At 41.7% G+C, this 26,010-nt stretch overlaps 2 protein-coding genes and 1 pseudogene across 7 annotated transcripts in view; 1 reads left to right on the top strand and 2 right to left on the bottom strand.

Annotated features, from left to right (window-relative positions):
• Myo9a (myosin IXA) overlaps nt 1-5,315 on the bottom strand; it is a 269,269-nt gene extending 263,954 nt beyond the window's left edge. For all 6 annotated transcript variants that reach the window (XM_029565051.1, XM_029565050.1, XM_029565049.1 and 3 more), the window contains exon 1: nt 5,194-5,315. The gene's annotated coding sequence lies outside the window, so the exon portion shown is untranslated. The remainder of the gene's footprint in view (nt 1-5,193) is intronic.
• A 261-nt stretch (nt 5,316-5,576) lies between these two features.
• Nucleotides 5,577-25,306, top strand: Senp8 (SUMO peptidase family member, NEDD8 specific). Its single transcript, XM_008836418.3, has 2 exons — nt 5,577-5,659; nt 24,370-25,306. Exon 2 carries the CDS (start codon nt 24,404-24,406, stop codon nt 25,046-25,048), a length of 645 nt encoding a protein of 214 aa, XP_008834640.1. The 5' UTR covers nt 5,577-5,659; nt 24,370-24,403; the 3' UTR covers nt 25,049-25,306.
• Nucleotides 15,381-15,505, bottom strand: LOC115070962 (annotated as a pseudogene).
• Nucleotides 25,307-26,010: the final 704 nt, after the last annotated feature.

Here is a 26,010-nt window from a genome sequence, read left to right on the forward strand (position 1 = left end):
ATCACAGAATCCCAAAAGGCATTTGAGTTAAAATAAAGACAAGAAAGAGAATCCAGGAGAAAAGGAAGGATTGATCTGAAATATTATAATAAAGAAGGTGCAAGACATAATGACAACCTGAATACTGGTAGTATAACAGAGTGGAGTAGAAGATAGTTTTCACAAGTTCTTGAAAACTTCATCAAGATGGAGGGGTGCCACTAATCAAGACACGAAATCAAGATAAAATTTTTAATTGCAATTTCTGTCTCTCCCACTCCCAACTGGTGTTTTTGGAAAAGACGCAGAAAAGGGTTGTTTTATCTTGGGATTGGAGTGCTTATGAAATATGAAACCATGTAGAGAGGTCCATTATGGGTGATTTGCAGAGGTGTAAACCAGACAAGAGTTCTAGAAAGCAGCTATAGACTTAGGAATCAAAACATTAAATTGATGTACTTTTTGCTGGATTTGTGTGTGTGTGTGTGTGTGTGTGTGTGTGTGTGTGTGACAGGGGTGAGAAAGAGCCTATATAGTGCAGGCTGGCCTTAAATTCCTGGCAATCCTCCTGCCTCAGTCTCCCAAATGATAGCATTACAGGTGCACAGGATACCACGCCTGACTCAAGTTGATGTGTTTTAAAGATGTCTGAAAAATCTGACTAATGGTTATTTCAAATTTTTAATATACCTTAAAAAAATCATTCAAATTAAAAACCTTAATGATGTTGGCAAACTTTATTTTCAAACTCCCTGTACTTCCTTGAAAATATTAAGATTGAATAAACATCTAAATAGTTCAAAATGATTAGAAAACATAGAGACAATATTACTAATTTTTACTTTAGTACTTGTATTTCTTTTAAAACAACTAAGATTAGCTGAGCAAAATGGTACACACTGGCAGTTCCAGCTACCTAATTAGGCAGTTGAGGCAGGAGGATCAACTGAGCCAAGAATTCAAGACATATCAACAGCCTTGTGCAATACAGCAAAATCCCCATCAAATTAAAAACAAAAAAAAATCACAAAACACTGAAGGCTAAAGAGATGGCTCTGTGGTAAAAGCAATGGCTAGTCTTGCAGAGGACCAGGGTTCAGTTCCCAACACCCACATGGTATATAATAAACAACCGTAACTCCAGTTCCAAGAGATCCAATACCCTCTTCTGGCCTGTGCTAGATAGCTTCAATGTCAACTTGACAAACCTGGGTTAAAGGAGCCTCAACTGGGGAATTGCCTCCATTAGACTGGCCTGTGGCCATGTCTGTGGGACACCTTCTTGACTGTTGAGTGATGTGGGAGGGCCCAGCCCGCCCCACTATGGGTGGTGCCACCTCTGGGCAGGTGGGCCTGTGTTGCATAAGAAAGCAGGCTGAGCAAGGGCCAGGGGAGCAAGCCAGTAAGCAGCATTCCTCCATGGCCTGTGCTTCAGCTCTTGCCTCCTGGTTCCTGCCCTGAGTTCCTACCTTGGGCTCCCTGATAAACTGCGACCTGAGAAATGTAAGACAAATAAACCCTTTCCTCCCCAAGTTGGTATTGGTCAGAGTGTTTTGTCACAGCAATGGAGAAACAAACTAGGACATGGCCTCTGTGGACACTGTCCATGCACAGGAGCACTTAGAGACAAAACGCTCATACACATAAAATAAAAATAAACATTTCAAATCTAAATTTATACCATTTCCATCACAAACTATATGCCACTAAATTTTAACTACAGGAAAAAATTGTTTTAAAATTCAGCCAGCTGGGGCTACAGGGAGACCCTGTCATACATTAGCTCTGCATGCTAGCACCCATAATCCAAAGGCTCAGTGGATCAAGTTTGATGCCAACCTGGGCTATACAGAAAATTCTAGGCCAAGTGGCAACATAGGGAAGTCCTGTCTTAAAAAATACTAATTGCACGGGGGGATAGCTCAATCGGTAGAATACCTAACATGTACCAAGCCCTGCCTAAAACCAGACATGATGTTGCATTTCTGTAATCCCAACACTCAGCCCAGAGCCTGTCATGAGTTTCAGTCACAAATTCGGCTGCCTAATGGACACTTGCTCAACATGTCACTAATGTAACATCCAACATGAAAAAAGTTAAAATCCCAATCTTAATCATATGGCTTCCCACATCAGAGAAAAAGACTGACTAGAAACCTAGATTCTATACTCTCTGCGTGCTCTCTCCAACCTCAAAACCAATCAAATCTTTAAGACTAGTCAACTACCAATACTCAAGTTCAGAGTCATGATCACCCTCCTGGTATATTCCTGCACTTAACTTTATTCTGCACTTTAATCTGCTCTCCTAACTGGAGGGAATGACTTTTAAAAAGGAAAATCTGAATATTTTTGGTTGCCCACTTCAAATACTTCAGTGTTTTGTCTGATAAATACAATTAGCACCAAAGCTAGTCATACTATTATAGCTCATAGATTCAATGAGAAACTTAGATATACCTTTTCTTGTAGATTCAAAAGAATCATCAGTGTTTTCTTCCAATCATTAAAGAATTTATACTACAACAGCTGATACTTTTTTATGTTTATCACCTCTACTAATTAACATGATGTAAATGTTATGCTTCTTCCTCAAATATAACTCATTTTTTAAAATTTGGTGATTTTTTTTTGTGTCTATCACACAGAACATCCCAATTTTATTCATCTATATAACCACTTCCCAGATAGCACCCTCCCAATAGCTTCCCTGCTACTGTCTGCTGTGCTGTCAGCACCCCAGCCGTTCCCCAGTAGTTGTCCATCCCGTGAATCTAGTCAGCCTATCTAGATGTCTGACAGCTGATATATTTAAAATAAAAGTGTGCAGCAGAGTTTGTAAAAGAAAAGGACTGAAAATAAACCCAAGTTCATTAAAATTGATTACTATCAGTCAGTAAATGAGGCTCTTCCATTGTATTATTGAATGATCTCTAGGACCTTATTAAATGAAAACAGAACAACCGATGTGTACTTTGTGTGTCTTTAAAATGTAGAGGGGCTGGAGAGGTGGCTTAGTGGTTAAGAGTGCTGGCTGCTCTTCCAAAGAACCTGAGTTCCATTCCCAGCATTCACTGGGGCAAGATCACAACAGCCTGACCAGGCTAGGGCTACAGAGACACCTTGTCTCAAAAAGAAAAAAAAAAAAAAGAATGTAGATAAAAGCTTGTAAATGCTGGAAATAAAAAGTTACAGAAGCTGGAGATGAGAAAATGGATGGCTGGAGAATGGAGGAGAAACGACTACATTAGTCTTCTGAACCTTTTGCTTTTCACTATGCCTAGTTATTATCTCTAATTTCAATATGATTTTTCCCTATATTCCACAGACATACAAAATGAAAGGAAAATTAAGTACTGACTACAAAGACCTTTTTATCCCTTCCCCCTACATCAACATTAAAATTATGCACTGATCACTTCATTTAACATTACATTACCTACCTGACATCTCAAGAGTACGACTTCAACAAACATTCAATATTTTACTATTTAGAAGATTGTTAGTAATGACATCAACATTGCATAATATTTATACATGCTCCTTGGAGAAGACAGCAGCATCATGTAGTAGGAAATTATTAGAATGACATTAAAGTCTTCAGGGTAAGAACAGCTAGAAATCCTAGGGTTTTGTTTGTTTTTTCTAGTCTTTTTGAAACAGGGTCTCCCTACAGCCCCAGCTGTCCTGGAACTCATTACATAGACCAGGCTGGCCTTGAACTCACAGAGATCCACCTGTCTCTACCTCCCAAGTTCTGGGACTACAGTCATGTGCTACCACACCTGGCACAAATCCTAGTTTTCCAACAACTTCAAAACCAGTAAATCCTAAGGTCCTTTAGTTAATCCTTCAAAACAAGTGCAAATATCTGTATAAATCTACAAGTAAATACTATACGGAGACATATATATGTTTGTTACTGTAATGCAATTTAATCCTTACAGAAGCCCCCAAAGGGTCTGATTTGGACAGATTCATGTGTTCTGACAAGATGAGAATCAGAGAGCTGACCTTACACACACACACACACACACACGGACAGATTCATGTGTTCTGACATGATGAGAATCAGAGAGCCGACCTTATATACACACAAACACACGCGCGCGCCCCTCTCTCTCTGGGCTTCCACTCTTCCCTCTCCTTCCTTTTCAGCAACCAGCCCAAACGGTCCAAACATGGCCCGTCTGTCCCCTTATATCCCACCAGAGGGAATACAACAGACTAAGTAAATAAACCCCTTCAAATTTTCCTGGAAAATTCAACCAAAGAAAGGATCACGATTGGCTAGAGACAGTTTGCTGAGGAGCGAGGGTCTGGGAAAGAGGCTATACGAGGGGATGCAGGAGCTCAGGACTCTGACGTTGACTGAAGGGGCTGACCCCAGACCTACTTAGAAGATAAGAGCACCAAGACAGAGGGCATCTGAAACCTTGTCTAGGAAGGGGGGAGCTAACCGGCTGGATGAGAGCGAGCTGGCCAAGGGTGTCTGGGGTAGCGACGGATCTTAGGGAACCGCAACGGAGCGGGGAGCGGGACTGGCAGTGGCGGCTGTGGCTCCGGGATTGAGATCCGGTCCGACGTAACGGAGTCTGGAGGCTCCATTAAGAGTCCTAAGGGAGGCTGAAGGGGCTTCAGCAGGCGGTGGAGGACAGTGACAGACCCGGCCGCGGCACCAGGACAGTGTCTGGCCAATAGAAGGTACAAGGGGTGGGGTCTACGAGGGATCCGGGCCGGACTCCGGCATTCCCCAGGCTCTGGGCAGACCCGCTGGCGGGACGTCTCCGCCCGGGCGGGGCGGGGCGGCCCTGCGAAGGAGCCAAAGAGCCGAGACTGAGACGTGGGCCGGGCCAGGCCAGGCCGGGCCGGGCCGCTGGGCCGCTGGGCGCTGGGGCGGGTCTTACCTCGGGCCGCGCCGCGGTGGCCACCACAGCCCCTTCTTCTCCGGCGGAAGCCGCCTCCCACCCTCGCTTCCCAGGGTCAGGCGGGAGCAGAGCAGCAGAGACCCAGGCCGCTGGGGGATCCGGCGGTTCCGAGACCGTGGGCTCAGCTGCCTAAGGGTCCGAGCGAGCGACTGCCGCGCATCCCCCGCCCTGTCAGAGACTCCGCCCGGCCTGGGCAGGCACATCCCCCGCCGCACCCCGCCCAGAGAGCACGCGTACGACCCGCCGCCTCAGCTGCTGTCGCCGCTGCAGCCCCTGAGACCAGTACCTCCGCCGCGGTCCCTCACGGTCCTGCCAGGACTTTTCGTCAGCTACCACCAACAGCCGCCAAGTCCCCAGTCCGCTTGGGTCCGCGCGCCCCCGACCCCGCGCACGCGGCCCCGCCCCGCGCGACTCTCCGGCTGCAGGCGAACAGGCGCGCGCGCACTTACCTCCCACGCCCCCTACGGCCAGCCCGAGGCGGCCCCGCCTGGCCCCGCCTCCGCACGTGATGCGTCCAGAGCGCGCAGCCTGCGCTTGCGCGGACACGCCCCGGTTCCTTCGCCACCGCCTCTACTTGCTTTTCCTCACTTTACGGCAGGGCTGGGAACTCAGCCTTGGCGTCCCAGGCTTGACTAGACAGAAATGTCGCAAGGCTGGGAACGCCAACTCTTGGTTTGCGACCTTAGGTCTCACTTTCCGGCCAGTACAGAGGTGCCTGAAGGCTGGTTGGGGTGGTGAGGCCCGAGGAATAGGTAAGAAGCCTCCTCCCCACTTGGGTTTGTCTCAGTCTACCGAGGCAGTGGATCGCTTTGCCGCCCACGCAGACTCCGGCTCCTGCGTACCCTAGCACTTGGTCCCCATTCTGCAGCTGGAGTCTCAGCGCCGCCCCTTTCCACACACGCACGCCCTCTCCCCCATACGTCCCCACCCCCGAGTCCAAGTGTTTCTTTCCATTCATTCCACAGACTTACTTCACTGGGTTGTTTTATGTACCGTAAGACCCAGGAAAACAGAAGTAAATTAAATAATTTCAGCATTTTGAAATGCTCTGTGATGTAAGAAACTGAAAAGAATCTGCAATGGTAGCCAGTAAAATTATAGGGGTTGGGCCAGGCGTGGTGGCGCACACCTTTAAGCCCAGAAATCTGGAGGCCGAGGCCATCGGATCGCTGTGAAATCGAGGCCAGCCTGGTCTACCTAGGGAGTTCCAGGCCAGCTGGGGCTACCTCAAAAGAAAATAATAAGTAAATAAAAGTTACAGGGCATGATCTCTGAATACAGACGAGGTGGTGTTCCTGATTACAGAGGATTTTCCTCAGGCGACTTTAAGACCAGGCAGAGGACTTGTGTTAGAATCCTGGTGAGCAGTAGTCGATCAAAGAACAGGGAGAAGAGGTGGAAGTGGAGATAATGACAAGTGTAAAAGCGTGTGGCAGTGGCCTGGGAGAGTAAAGAGCGAAAGGATTATGAAATACCTAGTAAAAGTCGTACTGCTGTAGACGTTCCTCCAAAGCAGCCAAGCGAGGTGGCGAACTTGAGACCAAGCCTGGAGTACATAGCAAGATCTTGTCTAACCCCCCCCTCCAAAAAAAAGGAAGAAAAAGAAAATCTCTAAAGTTTGTTATAAAGCGTGAGGGTAACGAAGAAACGTGGGACCAAAGGCTCCTTTCTTTGTAGATGGCAGACTCACTGGGTTAGCTAGCCTGTAATCCTAGCTGCTGAAAGGGTGAGGCAGTTGATTGCCAAATTCAAGGCTAGCCTGAGCCAAATTAAAAAAAAAAAAAAGAGTAGTTTAACTCAATTAGTAGAATGCTTGCTTAGCTTGCTAACATGCGCTTGGCTCTGGGATCATTCATTACCACTGGGAAAAGAAAAAGCTTAAAAAGTTGTACTGTGGGGGCTAGAGAGATGTCTCAGCAGTTAAGAGCACTGACTCTTCTTGCAGAGGACCTGGGTTCGATTCCCAACACCCACATGGCAGCTCACAGTTGTCCAAACTCCAGTTTCAAGAGATCCAACGCCCTCTTCTGGCTTTGCATTGCATAGATGTGGTGCACTTACATACATGCAGCAAAACACTCATACACATAAAAAATAAAAATAAGCTTTTTTTTTCCTAAGTTGTACTATGGAAGCTGGAAGTGAATGATTGACGGTGAGGAAAGGTACAGTCAAAAGAGCACTAGAACCCGAGCCTGTGCGCACTAGAATCACCTAGGAAGTTCTTTTAGTCGAATGCTATTGTTCCTCCCCCAACCCATAGTAAACTCTAGCTCCCCAACTGAACTCTGATGAGGAGGGTTGAGTGCCACCAAACTACTGAGAGGGGAGAGATGGGAATTGGGAACAGGCAGCAAGTTAAGGGAGTTGACTTTGAAAGGTTAAAATAGAAATCATTTGACAACAGAGAGAGTTAAAGATAGAAATAGTGAACAGAATGGTGAAAGTTTTGAATGACTGCTCTGGGAACAGAGAAGGGAAGCCACACCTGCTTTTCCAGTCAGCACAGTACCAGCCTCAATTTGGGGCCAGGGTGAGGTGAGGGAGGGCAGTACTGAGCAGGGGAAGTGAACCTAGGTGACCCTAGAGCTTTATACATGCTATGCAAGTGCTCTACCACTACCCCCAGCCCTCTTTTTTGTTTTTTGTTTTTGTTTGTTGAGTTAGGGTCTCACTAAATTGCCTAGGCTTGCCTTGATTTTTTCTGTAGTCTAGGCAGGCCTTGAACTGTCAGATCCTCTCTGTCTTAGCATCTCGAGTAGCTGGGATTACAGGCACCAGTCCCACTGCCATACATGCAGCAAAACACTCATACACATAATCAGGTCCCACCTCGGTTACTCTTTGCTTTACCTTGCAAACAGGTTTTATCAGCTGTATTTCCAGTCTCAGAGCTCAAAAGCAATTCACATTTCTAGTCCCCAAAAGACCAATAGTTAAACAAGAGTTAAGCCAATTATGAGATTCTGGGACCAACATCCACTCCCCTTAGAAATTCCTGTACACACTGTCTTGCAAATTTAGAGTGTCTTACTCATTTATCAATCATTTGTGCTAAGAAAAATATATAAAGATGTTTAAAATACAGCCCTTGAGGATCACACTGGGAAACAGGCCTCTTAACACAGAAGAATTCACTATATAAGGTAAAGCTCAAGACAGCATAACTGCTGTACATTAATTAGGGTTCAAAAAAAGTGTCTCTCTACCTCCAGATAAGAGAGTGTTGTCTGATACGGCTAGAGCATAATTTGAAGAGTAGCGGTGGAGGATAGATGAAAATGATAAATGTGTGAACATATGATGAGGAGCCTTGAATTCCATGCTACAGGATTTAAATTGTATACTACAAACAATAGATATAAATAACAAAAGCCCTTAACCTCTTACAATCTAGATTCCTTTGGCAATTTGGCCCATTGACTTGATCTCAGAGAAGTCTTAAATACATAAAATAAAATACATAGAAGCAAGAAGCCAGTGTTAAAATGTTTTTAAAATTTGCGATGTAGGGCCTCGTGTGGTAGCACACACCTTTAGTCCCAGCACTTGGGAGTCGGGGCAGAGGCAGGAAGATCTCTGTGAGATTGAGGTCAGCCTGGTCTGCATAGTGAGTTCCAGGCCAGTAGGAGCTACAAGGAGACCTTGTCTCAAAAAACAAAGCAAACAAAATATATGTGATGTAATTACATATGTGCTTCTTTATGCATTAAATAACCTCTAGCAATAGACCCAAGTTTGTCTTTTTAAGGGAGTAATGAGTATAAATTAAATTGAGATACCTGCAACAACATTAAATCATGTGAAAAATACCAGAATTCTAATAGTGACAAAGACAGAGACAACTAATTCTACTACTAGTTATTGCCTACTAGTATTGGAGAAAATGCTAAATTTCAGCCAGAAACATAAAAATAAAAATAGGCTGAGTATGGTGGCACACTCCTTTAATGGCAGGGGCCTGCAGATCTTGGTCTACATAGTGAGTTTCGGGCCAGCCAGTGCTACATTGTTAGACCCTGCCTTAAAATAATAAAAATAATAAATTTCAGCCAGTATCAATTGAAAATAAAGATGCAATTTTTTGCCAGTCTAAATTCTTAGGACCCTGAAATTGTAGGCACATCCTGGCCTATAGCTCTCCAATTTCAAAATATCCCAATATAATAGTTGAGTTTTTTTAAGATTTATTTTATTTTTATTGGAGGAGTGGTTATGTGCATGAGTGCAGGTGCCTAAGGAGACCAACAGGGAGTGTCAGATCCCCTGGAGCTGGAGTTACAGGTGGGTGTAAGTTCTCAGTGAATGATGGGAGCCAAACTTGGATCATCTGCAAGAGCACTATGCACTCTTAACTGCTAAGCCATCTGTCCAACCCCCGACTGTAATAGTCTTAAGCAAAAATATGACGTATCAGTACTGTGTTTGGAAAAGATGACAGGTTGTTGTTCACATCTGAACCTCTCTGTTGGGGTAAGGGTTATTTTTTCAGTTTCTCATTTACCTCTGGGACAGCAACTAAACCTACTAATGAGTACTAACCCACTATTCCCTAACAATCAGAGCCTTCATGGAAAATAGGCTTGTGGGTCATATATCTATAGGAGCAATACTAGAAAATGGATCAGGAACATAAATTGGAGCTATTTTTGTGAAAAGCCAACCTGTAACGTCTACTTAAGCTAGATGATGATGAGGAAATATTAAAGTTTTGGATAAATCGGGGCTGGAGATATGGCTCAGCGGTTAAGAACACTGACTGTTCTTGCAGAAGACCCAGGTTCAATTCCCAGCACCTACATGGCAGCTAACAACTGTCCATAACTCCAGTTCCAGGGGATCTGACAGCCTCTTCTGTCCTCCTCAGGCACTGCACAACATGGTTACACTTACCTACATGCAGGCAATACACACATACACATAAAATAAAAATAAATATTTTTAAAGTTTTGGGTAAATAATATGATTTCAGGTTTTGTTTGAAAAAAATTAATGTAGAATAAAGTCTGGGTTAATTGTCAAAAGAGAAAATAGGAATGAAAAGACTAAAATAATAAACTAATTTTTAAAAAAATGAATCTTGAGGCTGGATATGTAATACAGTCTTGAAATCCCAGCATTTGGGAGACTGAAGCTGGAGAATCTCAGAGTTTGAGGCCTGCCTAGGCTACATGGTGAGACTGCCTCAAATAGGAAAAAAAGAAGGAAGGATGAAAGAGAAGAAAAAGAAAGGCTGGAGAAAAGTACATACATTTTTAGCAAGATTATCCACCCAGTATGGGAGTCTGCTAACATTTTATATGGTCAATAAAATGGTCAAGAGGCAAGCCCACTCCTTGTGTTATGAATGATACTGTGAGGGGCTGGAGAGATGGCTTAGCAGTTAAGAACACTGACTGTTCTTGCAGAAGACCCGGGTTCGAATCCCAGCACCCACATGGCAGCTAAGAACTGTCTGTTACTCCAAATCCAGGAGATCCGACAGACTCTTCTGTCCTCCACAGACATTGCATGGCACGGATGCACTTACCTACATGCAGGCAATGCGTGCATACACATAAAATTTTTAAAAAATACTAAATAAAAATTTTTAAAAAGAAGTAGGTCATCATATGTTTTAAAAAAAAAAATAAGCCAGGCATGGTGGTGCACGCCTTTAGTCCCAGCACTCAGGAGGCAGAGGCAAGCAGATCTCTGTGAGTTCAAGGCCAGCCTGGTCTATATAGTGAGTTCCAGGACAGCTGGGGCTACAGGGAGACCCTGTCTCAAAATACCCCCCGCCAAAAAAAAAAAAAGATACTGTGAGTACTTATGTAGAGCAATGGCCTAACGACATATGTAGATTCAAAGATAATAAAATGTCATCTGTACCTGTGTGTGTGGTTCATTTCTGGCTTTTTAAAGTCAAGACACCACTCCCTTATCTATGGCCATATCACCCTGAACACACTAGATCTTATCTGGTCTTGAAAGCTAAGCAGGATCAGTCCTGGTTAGTATAACTAAGATAGGACACCTCTTTCCTTGCCAGCCTTTTCAACCTCTTAGATGAGTAAAATGCATTAATCAGAAAAAAGAAAACAACTCAAGCCCAGATAACTCATCCTCTGCAGATACCAGTCAATATTAGACAATATAAAAACTTGGTGCTAAAATCCCAGCCAGTACCCAAACTATGTGCATATTAAGCAGATTCCAAAAATGAATTTGGGGTTTCAGCATTACTAACCAAAATGAATAGAGTTACTTAACTTCCAGAACCAGATTCTCTGAGAGGATACCTTATTCAGCATGACTGGCCTGTAGTGACTTTCTGTCTATCACATGATTGCAGAAGCCATTTGGGTGGTGATGTGGTTCAACACAGACTAAAAACTCAAGCTTATGTAGAGCATGAGGTTCATCTCTCTGTCCCTTTTGAAGAGGAAGTGAGAACAAAGTTATCTGAAAGCAAAAATAATGCTTGAAGCTCATAAGCTTGCTTTATTTATTTATTTTGGTCTTTTTGAGACAAAGTCTCCTTGTAGCCCCAGCTGGCCCAGAACTCACTATGTAGACCAGGCTATCAATCTCACAGAGATCCTCCTGTCTCTGCCTCCTGAGTGCTGAGATTAAAGCCAGCCACCATGCCTGGCTTCACACTCAAACGTTTTAAAAAATGTTTTTATTATGGGGCTGGAGAGATGGCTCAGCAGTTAAGAACACTGGTTGTTCTTACTGAAAACCCGGCTTCAAATCCCAGCACCCACATGGCAGCTAGCAACTGTCCCTAACTCCAGTTTCAGGGGATCTGACAGCCTCTTCTGTCCTCCGCAGCATTGCATGACACAGGTGCACTCACATACATGCAGGCAATACACACATACACATACACGTAAAATAAAAATAAGATAAAATTTTTTTATTATTTACAGAAAATCTTTGAAAGAGCTTTTCTCTGACTTCCAGTTAAATTGCTACCTTTTCCATATAAAGGCACTAGATCATAGTCCTGACACCAAGAAAACTTGTCTCAATTATAGCTATTATTTGAGTATCTGTATTTTAGCTTTGAAAATCTTAGCCCTACCTTCCCTAATGGCCAGTGGCAGGGGGGTGGAGGAGGGGGACCATCTCAGAGTGGCCCCAGAGGCTTAGTGATTTCTAACCTTAGCTCATTTTTTCATGACCATTTTTTAGTAACTATTTCTGACTCTACATTAGTAGCTAAAATAAATAGTTGCTCAACTTAACATGTCATTCAAACTTGGTCTAATACTGCATAAGTGATTGGCTGGATGGTTGGTTGATTTGGGATTTTTATTATTATTGTTTTTTGTTTCTAAGACAGGGTCTCCTGGACCAATCTGGTCTTAAACTCACTGTGTAGCTGAAGCTAGCCTTGAATTCCTGATCCTATTACCTCCACCTTCCAAATGCCATTACAGTCATGCATCACCAAGCCTGACTCAGATAATACTCAAGTGTTCTTGTTAACTAACATTTTAAAGACAAATTGCTAAGACAGAAAGCTCTATATATCATAACCGGATCCCATTAGAGTTCTTTTTCCCATCACCAAAGTACTGTAAAGTACTAAGTATTTAATGAGGCCCTACTATGTGCTGGACATAACCACAGTAATAAGAAATTTGTAGGGGCTGGAGAGTTGGCTCAGTGGTTAAGAGCACTGACTGCTCTTGCAGAGGACCCAGGTTCAATTCCCAGCACATACATGGCGGCTGCAAACCGTCCTTAACTCCAGTTCCAGGGGAATCCAAAGCCCTCTTCTGACCTCCGTGGCATTGCATGACACGGGTGCACTCACATATATGCAGGCAATACACTCATACACACAAAATAAAAATAATAAAATATTTTTTAAAAATTTGTAATGACAGTTTATCTCTTAACTGCCAGGCTTTGAATTTTTCAGATTAAAAGACAACCCAGACATGATAGCACATGCCTGACCTTGAACTGATGCCAGAGGATCAGTTCAAGGTCATCCTCAGCTACATAGCAAATTCAAGGCCAGTCTGAGCTATAAGAGATCCTGTCTCAAAAAGAAATCCTGTCTCAAAAATAAAGTGAGGGGCAGGATTAAAGAAAGTCAGCCTGAGAAATACTTCATGCCAAGTTTATAGTAAAGGCTGAGAAAAGCATGACAGTTACAGACATTCTTGAGGTAGAAATGCCAAACTGCAAAGAACATTTTCATGGCTCATGACTTCTTTTTTCTATTCTTGTTAGGCAAGTACTCTACCATTGAACTGTAGCTCCAGACCTTCTTTTTTTTATTTTATTTTGAAACAGGGTTTCCTAAATTGCTTAGGCTGACCTCAGATTTGGGATAACATGTGCACACTATGCCCAGCTACAAACATTACTTATTTTGTATACCTTTCTCTAGGAAAAATTCTTCAAGGTAGAATTGCTTTCTTAAAGGATTTATGCATTTTTTAAAATATTTTATTATTTTTATTTTATGTATATGACTGTATTGCCTGCATGTATGTGAATGCACCCATGTCGTGCAGTGCTGCGGAGGTCAGAAGAGGGCTTCGGATTCTCCTGGAACTGGAGTTAAGGACGGTTCATAGCTGCCATGTGGGTGCTGGGAGTCGAACCCAGGTCCTCTGTAAGAGCAGTCAGTGCTCTTAACCACTGAGCCATCTCTCCAGCCCCTGGATTTATGCATTTTTTAAAGTTTGGTAGCAACTGCTTAAATTGCTTTCCAAATACAACTGTAATTCCACCAGAAGTATAGTTCCTGTTTCCCTATTCTTTAACCAATATTGAAAATTATTAGTTGTTACATTTCCCCCATAATAAGAGGAACTCCCACTGCCCCCTGTGCAATTGTCTTTGATGATGAAAACTGAGCATCTAGTGTTTTCTTGATTTTATTTCTTCTCTGTTTTTCTTACTTTTTAAATCTGTTTTGTTGTTAATTTTGTCTTTTAATTTTTACTTTTTTTTTTTTTTTTTTTTTTTTTTTTTGGTCTTTTTGAGACAGGGTCTCCCTGTAGCCCCAGCTAGCCTGGATTCACTATGGAGATCAGGCCAGCCTCCAACTCACAGAGATCCACCTGCCTCTGCCTCCCTAGTGCTGGGACTATAGGTGTGCACCACCACACAAGGCTAGATTTTTCAATTTCTTATTTTACTGTGGTAACATACCCACTTACTAAATCTCTCCAGTTTGTAAGGTATTGTAAATATGTAGATGAGTAAAACCTAATTTTCTGCCCACAAAGGAGTTATACAAATCTTGATGGTAATTTTTACATGCCACATTGAACAAATCTTCATTGGTTTCAACTTACCATTAAGAGGAAATATCTAATTAAGGGAAATTTAAACCCAAAAAAAGCTTAAACTTCCTTCCTAAAAATATTCCTGCTTATGCTGCCTTGAAGAGTAAATTTGGTTTTGGATGTGATTCTTTTTTTTTTTTTTTTATGAAAGTGCAAATTGAACCATCCTTTAGAAGTTGGATTTAATCTTCCAATAATCAGAAGAGGGCATTGGGTCCCCTGGAACTGGGGCTACAGAAGGTTGTTAGTCACCATGTGGATGCTGGGAATCAAACCCAGGTCCTCTTCAAGAGCAGCCAGTGCTTTTAACTGGTGAGCCATCTCTCCAACCCCTGTTTATAATCTGTTTAAGTTTTATTTATTTTTATTTTGTGTGCGTGAATGTTTACCTCAGCATATGTATGTGTACCATATATATGCCTGGTGCACTCAGAAGCCAGAAGAAGGCTTTGGATTCCTGGAACTTGAGTTAAAGGTGGTTGTGAGCTGCCATATGGTGCTGGGAACATCACATGGGTCTTCTGAAATAGCAACAAATGCTTTCAACCACTGAACCATCTCTCCAGCCCCTCGAATTGTTTTTAAATCTTCATGTTTGCCAGGTATGGTGGTACACATCTTTAACCCCAGCACTTGGGAGGCAGAGGCCAGCAAATCTCAAAAACAACAAAACAAAACTTCATGTTTGAAGGTATATGGCAAAGATATTAGTTTTCCCAGGGGACAGAAATAAGACTTGTGTTAGAGAAACAGATATATTGTAGGTTGATGTGAGAAGAGAAGGTAAATCAATAAATCATTTTCCCCTAAAATGGAAACAACTTATTTTTTATTTATTATATACTCATTTAAAAAAGGGGACAGCGGGTGGGTGGCACATGCCTTTCATCCCAGCACTTGGGAGGCAGAAGCAGGTGGATCTCTGTGAGTTCAAGGCCAGCCTGGTCAACATGGCGAGTTCCAGGCCAGCTGGGGCTACAGGAAGACCCTGTCTCAAAAAAGGGGAGAGCACTGAATTCAATCCTCAGCAAAGGAAGGAGGGAGGGAAGGAAGAAAGGAAGCCAACTATCAAAAAGTATAAAAATATAGCTGCAGTCCCGAGTGCTGGGATTAAAGGCATGCACTGCCATGCTGGGCAGTTTGTCATTATATTTTAATTCTTTTTTTTACACAGGGCTGTACCAGGATAGAATGCACACCAGCTTTGGTGACCAGTGCATTCTTAGCACCACAATGGCTTTGGCAAACCTGGTTCCCTTAGCTGCTGCCACATATGCAGAGCTAGCAATGAGTTTGCACTATTTTAATTCCTAAAGAATGTACATGCATATTAAACTTGCATAAATTTATCATAAGGGAAACATTATGTATGCAAAAATGATCAACACAGCAGTATCTGTAAAAGAAAAATTGGAAATGATGTGGAGTTCAGAAGATGAAGGTATATTTAATTACCAGGGCTTCCACAGATGAAACTATTCAGCCACTAAATATAAAATTATAGATGTAAATTTATTGACGTAGAATTTTCATAAATAGCATGGTGGCTCATGGCTATAATCCCATTATTTGGAGGGCTGAGGCAAGACAATTAAAATTTCAGGGTCAGCCTGGGTTGCATAGAAACACCTTGTCTCAGCCAGGCGTGGTGACGCATGCCTGTAGTCCCAGCATTTGGGAGGCAGAGGCAGGTAGATCTCCGTGAGTTCAAGGCCAGCCTGGTCTACATAGTTCCAGGACAGCTGGGGCTACAGGGAGACCCTGTCTCAAAAAGACTAAAAAAGAAAAAGAAACACCTTGGCTCTGAGTCAGGCTCTAAGGTGGCTCACATTTTTAATCTTAGCACTCAGGAGGCAGAGGCAGGCAGATCTCTGTGAGATCAAGGTCAGACTGGTCTACATATTGAGTTCTAGGCCAGCTGGGGCTACAGGGAGGCCCTGTCTCAAATATATACATATATGGACAAATTACCCTTCAAAAGGTTACATTTGTGGGGCTGGAGAGATGACTCAGCAATTAAGAACACTGACTGCTCTTGCAGAGGACCTGGGTTTGATTCCTAGCACTCACATGGTAGCTTACAACCATCCATAACTCCAGTTCCATGGGCTCTGATGCCCACTTCTGACCTCCGAGGGCATTGCACGATACCGGTGCACTTACACCCATGTAGGCAATACACTCATACACATAAAATTAAAATAAAAGTTACATTTGTTTTACACTCCTACCAAAATGAGAGCGTTCATTTTCCATAGTCTCAGAAATACTAGTTATTAGTTTTCCTCATGTTCACTAATCTGATAAGTAGAAAAGGAAATTTAGTTTCAACTTATATTACTTACTTTTTCTTTTTGTTTTAGCTTGTATTTTTTGCTTTGTTGTTACTGTTGTTTTCTCTTTTTTGAGAGAGTGTCTTACTAGGTAACCCCAATTGCTTTAGAATTCACTATGTAGACCAGGCTGACCTCCATCTCACAGAGTTCCACCTGCTTATACCTCCTGAATGGGATTAAAGGTGTGCACCACACCCAGCTTTTTACTTTCGTTTTTAAGTACTAGTAAGGTATTGAATATATTTTTTTAATATTTTATTTATTATTTTTATTTTATGTGTATGAGTGTATTGCCTGCATGTATGTGAGTGCACCCATGCCGTGCAATGCCACAGAGGTCAGAAGAGGGCTTCAGATTCCCCTGGAACTGGAGTTAAGGACGGTTCATAGCCGCCATGTGGGTGCTGGGAATTGAACCTGGTCCTGTGCAAGAGCATTCAATGCTCTTAACCGCTGAGCCATCTCTCCAGCCCCTTGAATATATTTTCATGTGTTTATTAACCGATAATACAAATATATCTATATAATGTAGTTTATATTTTTATAATACTTTTGATGTTTTATGTGTATTAGTGTTTTGCCTGCATGTATATACGTGAACCTGTGTCATGCAAAGCCAGAAGAGGCCAGAAGAGGATGTCAGATCCCCTGGTGCTAGAGTTATGGATGGTTGTTAGCTGCCATGTGGGTGTTGGGAACAGAACCTGGGTCCTCTGGAAGAACAGCCAGTGCTCTTAACCACAGCGACATCTCCAATCCTGCCCCACATAGATATTTTTGATCTCATAAAATATTTCCTTATCCATCTATAAAAGATACTTTGTGTTTATATCCACTATTATTAGTATATCTAGCATTTTTATTCATTAAAAATCCAAATAAAAATAGCAGAAACACTTCTAAATAAAGGTATATCTAACTAGAAACTGTAAAATATTTAGTAAATAGCCCCACTGCTTTTTTTTTTTTAACTTTAGAACGACCTTGAAATTAATTCATCCAGAAAATTTACAGTAAGTTACCTAGCAGTGGTCTAGAAGAGAAACCAGCAGTTTTTTTCTCTATAAAGTCAAACACTAAATACTTCAGGCTTTGCAGGGTGCTCAGCTCTGTAGGTGTGGCTCAAAAGCAGTCAGGCAAAATGTAAACAAATGATCCTGGCTTTGTTCCAATAAAACGTTATTAGCAAAAGCAGGCAAAAAAGTTTGTCCTATAGACTGTAGTTTGCCAACCCTTAAAGTAGAAAACTAGAATTCTTTAAATGACAGGATTTAAAATATCAGGGTTTAGACTTAGAATCATGAGCTGTAGAGCTAAATGAAATTTTTAGAGTCACTTGAAAACATCATAAAAATACAGGTACCCAGACAAAGACCATTTATGGGCCTGGGGCTGTAGTTTAGTTGGTAGAATATTGCCTAGTTTACAGGAAGCCCTGGATTTTATCCCCAGTGCCATATCTACTGGGTGTGGTAGAGCGGGCCAGTAAACCCAGCACTCAGGAGGTAAAGGCAGGAGGACTTGAAGTTCAAGACCATCTTGAGCTACAGAAATTTCAATGCCAGGGCCTAGCAAGGAGGCTCAGCACGTAAAGGCACCAGCCACCAAGCCTGACAACCTGAATTCAATCTCTAGGATGTATATGATAGAGAGAACTTGCTCCTACAAATTGTCCTCTGACGTCCACATTGGCAACATGGAATACACACATCTGCATATACTTAATAATTAATAATAAATAAAATGTAATAAAAGTTTAAAAAGGAGTTCAAGGGCAGGCTGGGATACATGAGACCCTGTATCAAGTAAACACATAGATATATAAAATATGTATATTAATAAATACCATATATGCTTTTCAGTTTTTGGGTTTTGTTTTTGTTTTGTTTTGTTTTTTGGTGTTTTTGAGACAGGGTCTCCCTGTAGCCCCAGCTGTCCTGGAACTCACTATGTAGACCAGGCTGGCCTTGAACTCATAGAGATCTGCCTGCCTCTGCCTCCCAAGTGCTGGGATTAAAGGCATGTGCCACCATGCCGAGCCCGTTTTTTGTATTTTTTTTAATGTGTGTGTGAGTGGGGCTGGTGTCTGTAACTCCAGTTCCAGGGGACCCAACAGCCTCTTCTGGCCTCCAAGGTCATTTCACTACATGGGTGCACTTAAATACATGCAGGCAAAACACTCATACACATATAGATAAAAATAAATTTCTAAAAAAATGTATTTGTGTTGTGTACCCTCTTGCAGAGGTACTGTACCAAAGAGGCCAGGAGGAGTGTTGGATCCCTTGGAACTGGAGTTACAGGCATTTGTGTCCCACCCAATGTGGGTACTGAGATCTGAACTTAGGTCCCCTGATAGAACAGTGAAGTACTCTTAACCACTGAGCCATCTCTCCAGCTCCCATATTGTATTTTTTTTTTTTTTGGTCTTTTTGAGACAGGGTCTCCCTGTAGCCCCAGCTGTCCTGGAGCTCACTATGTAGACCAGGCTGGCCTTGAACTCACTGAGGTCTGCCTGTCTCTATCTCTCGAGTGCTGGGATTAAAGGCGTGTACCACCACACCTGGCCTCATGTTGTGTATTTTAAAGCTCAGACAAAACACAAATTTTTTCCCATCTTTTGTTGCTAGGGGTTGAACCCAGGACCTTGCACATGCTAGATAAACATTCTACCAGTGAGCAATATCCCCAGACCACAAAAACTATTTGAATATAATATTGGCCTCTCTGGGTATGCCGGCTCATGCCTGTAATTCCAACATTCAGAAGGCTAAAATAGGAGGATCTTCATGAGTTTGAGGCCAGCCTGTGCTACATGAGACCCTGTGTCAACAAACCAATAAGTAAGTAAATAAATAAATAAATAAACAAATAAATAAGGAAAGTGCTTTTAAGTGTATAGAGAATCTTGAGTATGACTACAGTGAAGTGGGAATAGATAGAGTACAGGCAAGGTTTAGAAGGAGCTTGTTAGAAGGCCCATGGGAAGTGCTTTTTGCTACTTCCTCCAAGGTGAGGTAAACTGCATTTAGGAACTTTTCCTTTCCCTAGCTGGCTGTTAAGCTGTGGGTCACAGAGAGTTACCAGCATAGAGAGCTCAGGCATTCGCCAAGTTGCGCAGTCTTGCATTCACCCCTACACTGTGTTCACTGAAGGTATGAAGAGGGAGGCTATGTTCAGGAAGCCTGGCTTGACATAGACTAGCCATTCCCCTTAATAGTCAGATATTCTTATATGGTGCAGATCTCTGTGAGATGAAGACCAGCCTGGTCTAAATAGTAAGTTCCAGGCCAGCTGGGGTTTCAGGGAAACACTGTTGTCCCCACCCCACCCCCAAAAAAAAACATGTCCTTATATCAAGTCCCAGTACTTAGTATCCACCAAATTGATTGCAGTTATCAAATTGACTAGGTTGTCATTTGCCATTAGGTTTAATATTAAGGATAATTTTTAGAAATACCCCATATTGAACTTTTGCATCTGTCATAAAAATATCATGGAACATATATTTTATGATATACCATGTTGTCTTTATGTTCTTTTATTATTATTTTATATGTATGTGTATTGCTTGCATGTAAGTGCACCCATGTCCTGCAGTGCCCATGGAGTTCAGAAGAGGGCGTCGGATCCCCTGGAACTGGAGTTATAGACACTTGTTCCCACCATATGGGTGCTGGGAATAGAACCTGGGTCCTCTGCAAGAGCAGGCCGTGCTCTTAACCCCTGAGGCATCTCTTCATCCTCATCTTTATGTTCTTGAGAAAAAACTATTTGAAGCCAGGCTTGGCAACATGACCATATAGCAAGTTCCAGGCCAGCCTGGGTTACAGTGTGAGACCCTGTCTCAAAAAAAATAAATAAAATAAAATAAAGCAGGCGTCGTGGCGCACACCTTTAATTCCAGCACTCAGGAGGCAGAGGCAGGTGGATCTCTGTGAGTTCAAGGCCAGCCTGGTCTACATAGTGAGTTCCAGGGCAGCTGGGGCTACAGAGAGACCCTGTCTCAAAAAGACCGAAAAAAAAAAAAAAACAAAAAAACCCCACATAGAATCAACAAAGCTGTTCAATGCTGTTACCTCTCCTGAGCAAGTATTTTATTTCTACCTTATGAACATTGTGAATATTTAACTTAACTCTCTGGTTAGCTGCCAAAAAGCTTAGAACAAATTTGTGGCTCACCCATAACAAATGTGCTCTATGCCTTGTTAACTTCATTCCTGGCTCCAGTTTATGTCTATGCTCTAGTTATTCTTTCCTCTTCCTTTTTTCACTTCTGTTTTTGTGCTGGGAGTAGAACCTAAGGCCACCCACAGCTAGGCAAGTGTATCCCCACTGAGCTGCACTCCTAGTACCAAGTTATTCTCTTTTTTAAATTTGTAAAAATATTTTATTTATTATTTTTATTTTATGTGTATGTGTATTGCCTTCGTGTATATATGTGCACTGATGTCATGTAATGCCTGCAGAGGTCAGAAAAAGGTATGGGATTCCCCTGGAATTGGAGTTTCAGACAGTTGTTAGTCACCATGCAGGTGCTGAGAACCGAACCCAGGTCCTCTGCAAGAGCAGCAAGTGCTCTTAACCACTGAGCCATCTCTCCAGCCCCAACTTATTCTTTAATAAAAATTTAATTCATACTTGGGAGGCAGGAGAAGAAGGGTTGCAATAAACTTGAGGCCAGCCTGATCTACACAGGACGTTCCAGACCAGCCGGGGCTACTTAGTGAGACCTTGCCCCCAAAACACAAATCTTGGGGCTGGAGAGATGATGCAGGTGTTAAGAGCCCTGGCTGTTCTTGCAAAGGACCAGAGTTGAAATCCCAGCACCCACATAGTGGCTAACAATTGTCTGTAACTCCAGTTCCAGGGGACTCTGACACCCTCTTCTGACCTCCTCAGGCATTACATGACATGGGTACACTTACATACATGTAGGTATAACACTTGTACACATAAAATAAAAATAAATCAAAAAAATTTTAAAAAACACAAATATTTATAGGATCTTATGGATATATAAATATCTGTACTGGAGGGGGTTGTTTTTTGGTGACAGAGTCTCACTGTGTAGGCCCAGCTGGCATGGAACTTGCTGTGTAGTCCGGATTGACCTCAATCTCGCAGAGATCTGTCTGCTTCTGCCTCCTGAGTGCTGGGATTAAAGGCATGGGCCACCATGCCAGAAAAGGTATACTTTCTTATAAGCAACCTTTTATTGCTTCTGAAGTAGTTCAGATTATAATGTACTGTGTATACACAAAACTATGTTGTATACATCTTATCCACTTCCTTTTGCTTTGACGTTTTTCTTGGGAGGTATTTTTGTGTACATTTTTGTGTGGCTTTGATTACATGGAATTGGTTATATTAAACTTGTATTGCTTTAATAGTGTAACCAAATGATAAAATAATGTGTCTGTTGGTTAAGCTTGATTAAATTGATGTCAGAATCCTATCTTTTATAACCAATATTACTGTTTCCTTACAATATGCTTTGTTTTATTCTCTCAGTCTGCATGTGATACTTTTCCTGACTTGTGTTTTAGAACTACAGGTCAGTGCATAGCAGTTAACTATATTACCTCAGTCAGTCCATAGCCTCAAATAAGTCATCGTCTATACCTGTCAGACTTGTCTTTGTTAGCACCCTGTTCTGAGTACTCACAAGATATTCATCCCATGAGACAACTTCTCTTGCTTCTCTAAGTTAATCAGTTGTTATATAAACAAGCTAATGTGAATGAGTATTAGCTTCCAACCTCATTTGCTTTAATTGGTTTGGAGTTCATCTGGATTTTCTGATTGTCTTTCTAACAACATCCAGATGATAACATGAATATCACTTATACCTTTTAAACTCTTTAAGTATCTGCAAGAAGAGTTATTTGGCCTTCTTTACAACTCTGAATTATATAAGGCAAGCACATGCCTTTTTTACAGATGACAAAAACCAAGACAGTAGGCTCAGCAATATAGTTGTCCTCCAGCCTCTGTATGTGTGCCATCGTTTGCACCCAAGTGCTTGGAGAGAGAGAGAGAGAGAGAGAATAAGTTTAATTTAATTTTAAAAACCAGGGCTGGGGGCTGGAGAGATGGCTCAGAAGAACACTGACTGCTCTTGCAGAGGACCTGGGTTCGATTCCCAGCACCCACATCGGGGCTCAAAATCATCCTTAATTCCAATTCCAGGGGAATCCGAAGCCCTCTTCTGACCTCCACAGCATTGCACGACACGAGTGCACTCACATACATGCAGGCAATACACTCATACACATAAAAATAAAAATAATGAATAATAAATATATATATTAAAAAAAAAACAGGGCTGGTAAGATGGCTCACTGGGTAAAGGTGCTTGCCCCTAAGCCTGATGATCTAAGCTTGGTGATCTGAGTTCAATCCCCAGTATCCACATGATGGAAGGAGAGAACTCACTCCTATAACTTATCCTCTGACTTTCACTGATGCACCAGGTCACACACACTGAAACACACAAAAAAATAATAATAAATAAGTGTAATAAAAAATTAATTAAAAAAACAAGGACAAAAATCATTTTATTTAGTCTTCAAAATTATACTAGCAAATCAGTGCTAAAACTAAGGCTTGGACCAGGTCTCTGTGCTATCCTAACTAAACATCAAAAGCACTTCCAACTTACTTTATAAATATTACAAAGTCATTATCCACTCCTCGAAGTTTAAAGATGGGAGATGAGCACAAAACTGTACTCATTCACACAACTGGGCAGAATTGGGAATGAATTTCATTTGTATTAGTATATTTGCATAATTTTCTATTCCTGAAATTACTTTTCCTTTTAACTGCAACTCTAATTACCATCACTTTCTATTATGGAGGGAGAGAACAATATTTTATCTTATCTCATGAAAATTAGTGTTGTAGCCGGATGTGGTAGCACACGTCTTTAATCCCAACACTCGAGAGGCAGAGGCAGGCAGATCTCTGTCAGTTCAAAGCCAGCCTGGTCCAGGACAGCTGGGGCTACAGAGAGACCCTGTCTCAAAAAGACCAAAAAAAAAAGAAAAAAAAAAGAAAATTAGTGTTGTAATGGAAATAATTTTCTTTGGTAATTAGTAACATTTTTCTTCAGACTCTGAATTCATCTTTACTCTAAAAATAGTTTGCTGTTGTTATCATGCATATTCATACTGAGACAGGGTCTCATGTAGCTCAGGTGAACTTCAAATTCACTATGTAGCTGAGGCTGACCTTGAACTCCTGATCTTCCTGCCACCACCTCTTAAGTGCATGGATTACAGGCATGCACCACCAAACATGATTACATATAAATGAATAAATAAAGGTCAGGATGTAGTTTCTTCTATGGCTATTTGAGGTTTTTTAGTTTTGGGTTTTTTCTTTTTCTTTTTTTTTTTTTTTTAGTCTTTTTGAGACAGGGTCTCCTTATAGTCCCAACTGGCCTGGAACTCACTATGTAGTCAAGGCTAGCCTTGAACTCACAGACATCCTCCTGCCTCTGCCTCCCAAGTGCTGGGATTAAAGGCATCCACCACCATGCCCGGCTCTGCTATGTTTTTTTTTAAAAACACCAGGTATAATATAATTTTAATCAATCTCTGCATTAAAGTAGAACATCAAATTTTTCATATTGTCTGTGTGAAATTTTTCAAATTGTTTATATTCAGTACATAAGCTAAAGTTTCTTTAGTGTTCTGTTTTTCAGCATTAATGAGTATTATTAAGCATTTTAAAATTATATGTAGTCTTTGCTACGATCATGTAAGAATGGTACCCAATATCATATTCAACACTAACTACTGCCTTCTAACTCTCCTTCAGCTTCTGGATTTCTGAGCAGCATTGTTCAAGCAAGATGGACCCTGTAGTCTTGAGTTATATGGACAGTCTACTGCGGCAGTCAGATGTCTCACTATTAGATCCTCCAAGCTGGCTTAATGACCATATTATTGGGTTTGCCTTTGAGTACTTTGCCAATAGTCAGTTTCATGACTTCTCAGACCACATCTGCTTCATCAGTCCAGAAGTCACCCAATTCATCAAGTGTACCAACAATCCTGCAGAGATTGCCATGTTCCTTGAACCCCTGGATCTTCCCCACAAGAGAGCTGTATTTTTAGCCATCAATGATAATTCCAACCAGGCAGCTGGGGGTACCCATTGGAGTTTGTTGGTTTATCTCCAAAATGAAAATAGCTTCTTTCATTATGATTCCCACAGCAGAAGCAACTCAATCCATGCAAAGCAGGTAGCAGAGAAACTGGAGGCTTTCTTAGGGAGCAAAGGAGACAAACTGGTCTTTGTGGAAGAGAAAGCCCCAGCTCAACAAAACAGCTATGACTGTGGGATGTACGTGATCTGTAACACTGAGGCCTTGTGTCAGAACTTCTTTAGGGGACGGCCAGAATCGCTGCTGCAGCTACTCACCCCCACATACATCACAAAGAAGAGGAGAGAATGGAAAGACCTAATTGCCAGACTTGCTGAAAAGAAGAAATAACTCCTAAAGAATACTCTTGACTTTTGAAGTCTCCTCTTTATTGGACAGTTACAGTCTCAGTGCCTGAGGGAAAACGACTGGTAGATGATAGTTTACCATTCCTACTTTTTTTTTTTGAAAGAATGTCATCCTCTGCATTATCCTAATAGAAAGCTTCACTTTAACCCTACCAAGAGCAGTAGGTTCTGTGAAATTGTCTTGAAGTTATGCACCAAAACCTTAGAACAAACAACATTCATTAAACAGTTTCAAGAAAGATTCTTTTTTTCTTATTGGTTTAAAATTATCTTGTTCTCCCTTACCCACAGGCTTATTCCAAAGGAAATCAGTGTTCTATAAAACAAATCAATAATATGTGAAATCTAAAGAAATGCAAGAAAAAGACAGCAAAAGAACCAAAATCTTGTGGCGCAACTGTAAGTAGAAGTGTTGTCCACCTGAAAGTAGATCATGACCTAACTTCACTTAGGACCTACCTGCTATAAAAATAACTTACTTCTCTGATGTCTGTGATTCACCTGCAAAGATTTGTTAAAGATGACTTTAGCCCATCTTCAACAGATTCCTGGAATGCTGTAAGAAAGAGGAAATCTTGAGTAACCTCATTAAAATAAATGGCTGTGGGCTGGGGATATAACTTTGGTAGAAGATTTGTCCTAGCGTACACAAAGCCCTAGATTTGATCCCCAGCACTGCAAAAAAGTAAAGAACTGACTGTGGTAGATTGCTTGGTTTGCTCAGTGAGTGGAGGAATCTGGCACACTAAATTGATGAGTTTTCTTTGCCTTGTGTGTCAGGCGAGGACAAACACCCTCCTTTTATCAAAAAGTCTGGTTCTAAAATTCATAATTGATAACATCCCAAGATTAGCTGTTATTTAAGACATCTACCTTTTGATAGGTGCAGTTTTCTTTATCTCTTACTAATCTGGCAGCTTGTTTGCAATTGCAACATGATAATTT

The sequence above is a fragment of the Nannospalax galili genome, unplaced genomic scaffold (genome assembly GCF_000622305.1).
Source record: "Nannospalax galili isolate Female #2095 unplaced genomic scaffold, S.galili_v1.0 scaffold54, whole genome shotgun sequence".
In the NCBI taxonomy this organism is placed as follows: domain Eukaryota; kingdom Metazoa; phylum Chordata; class Mammalia; order Rodentia; family Spalacidae; genus Nannospalax; species Nannospalax galili.

What these genes read in the sequence shown, in the direction of transcription:
- Senp8 (XM_008836418.3), top strand. Translation starts at nt 24,404, where the DNA reads ATGGACCCTGTAGTCTTGAGTTATATGGACAGTCTACTGCGGCAGTCA.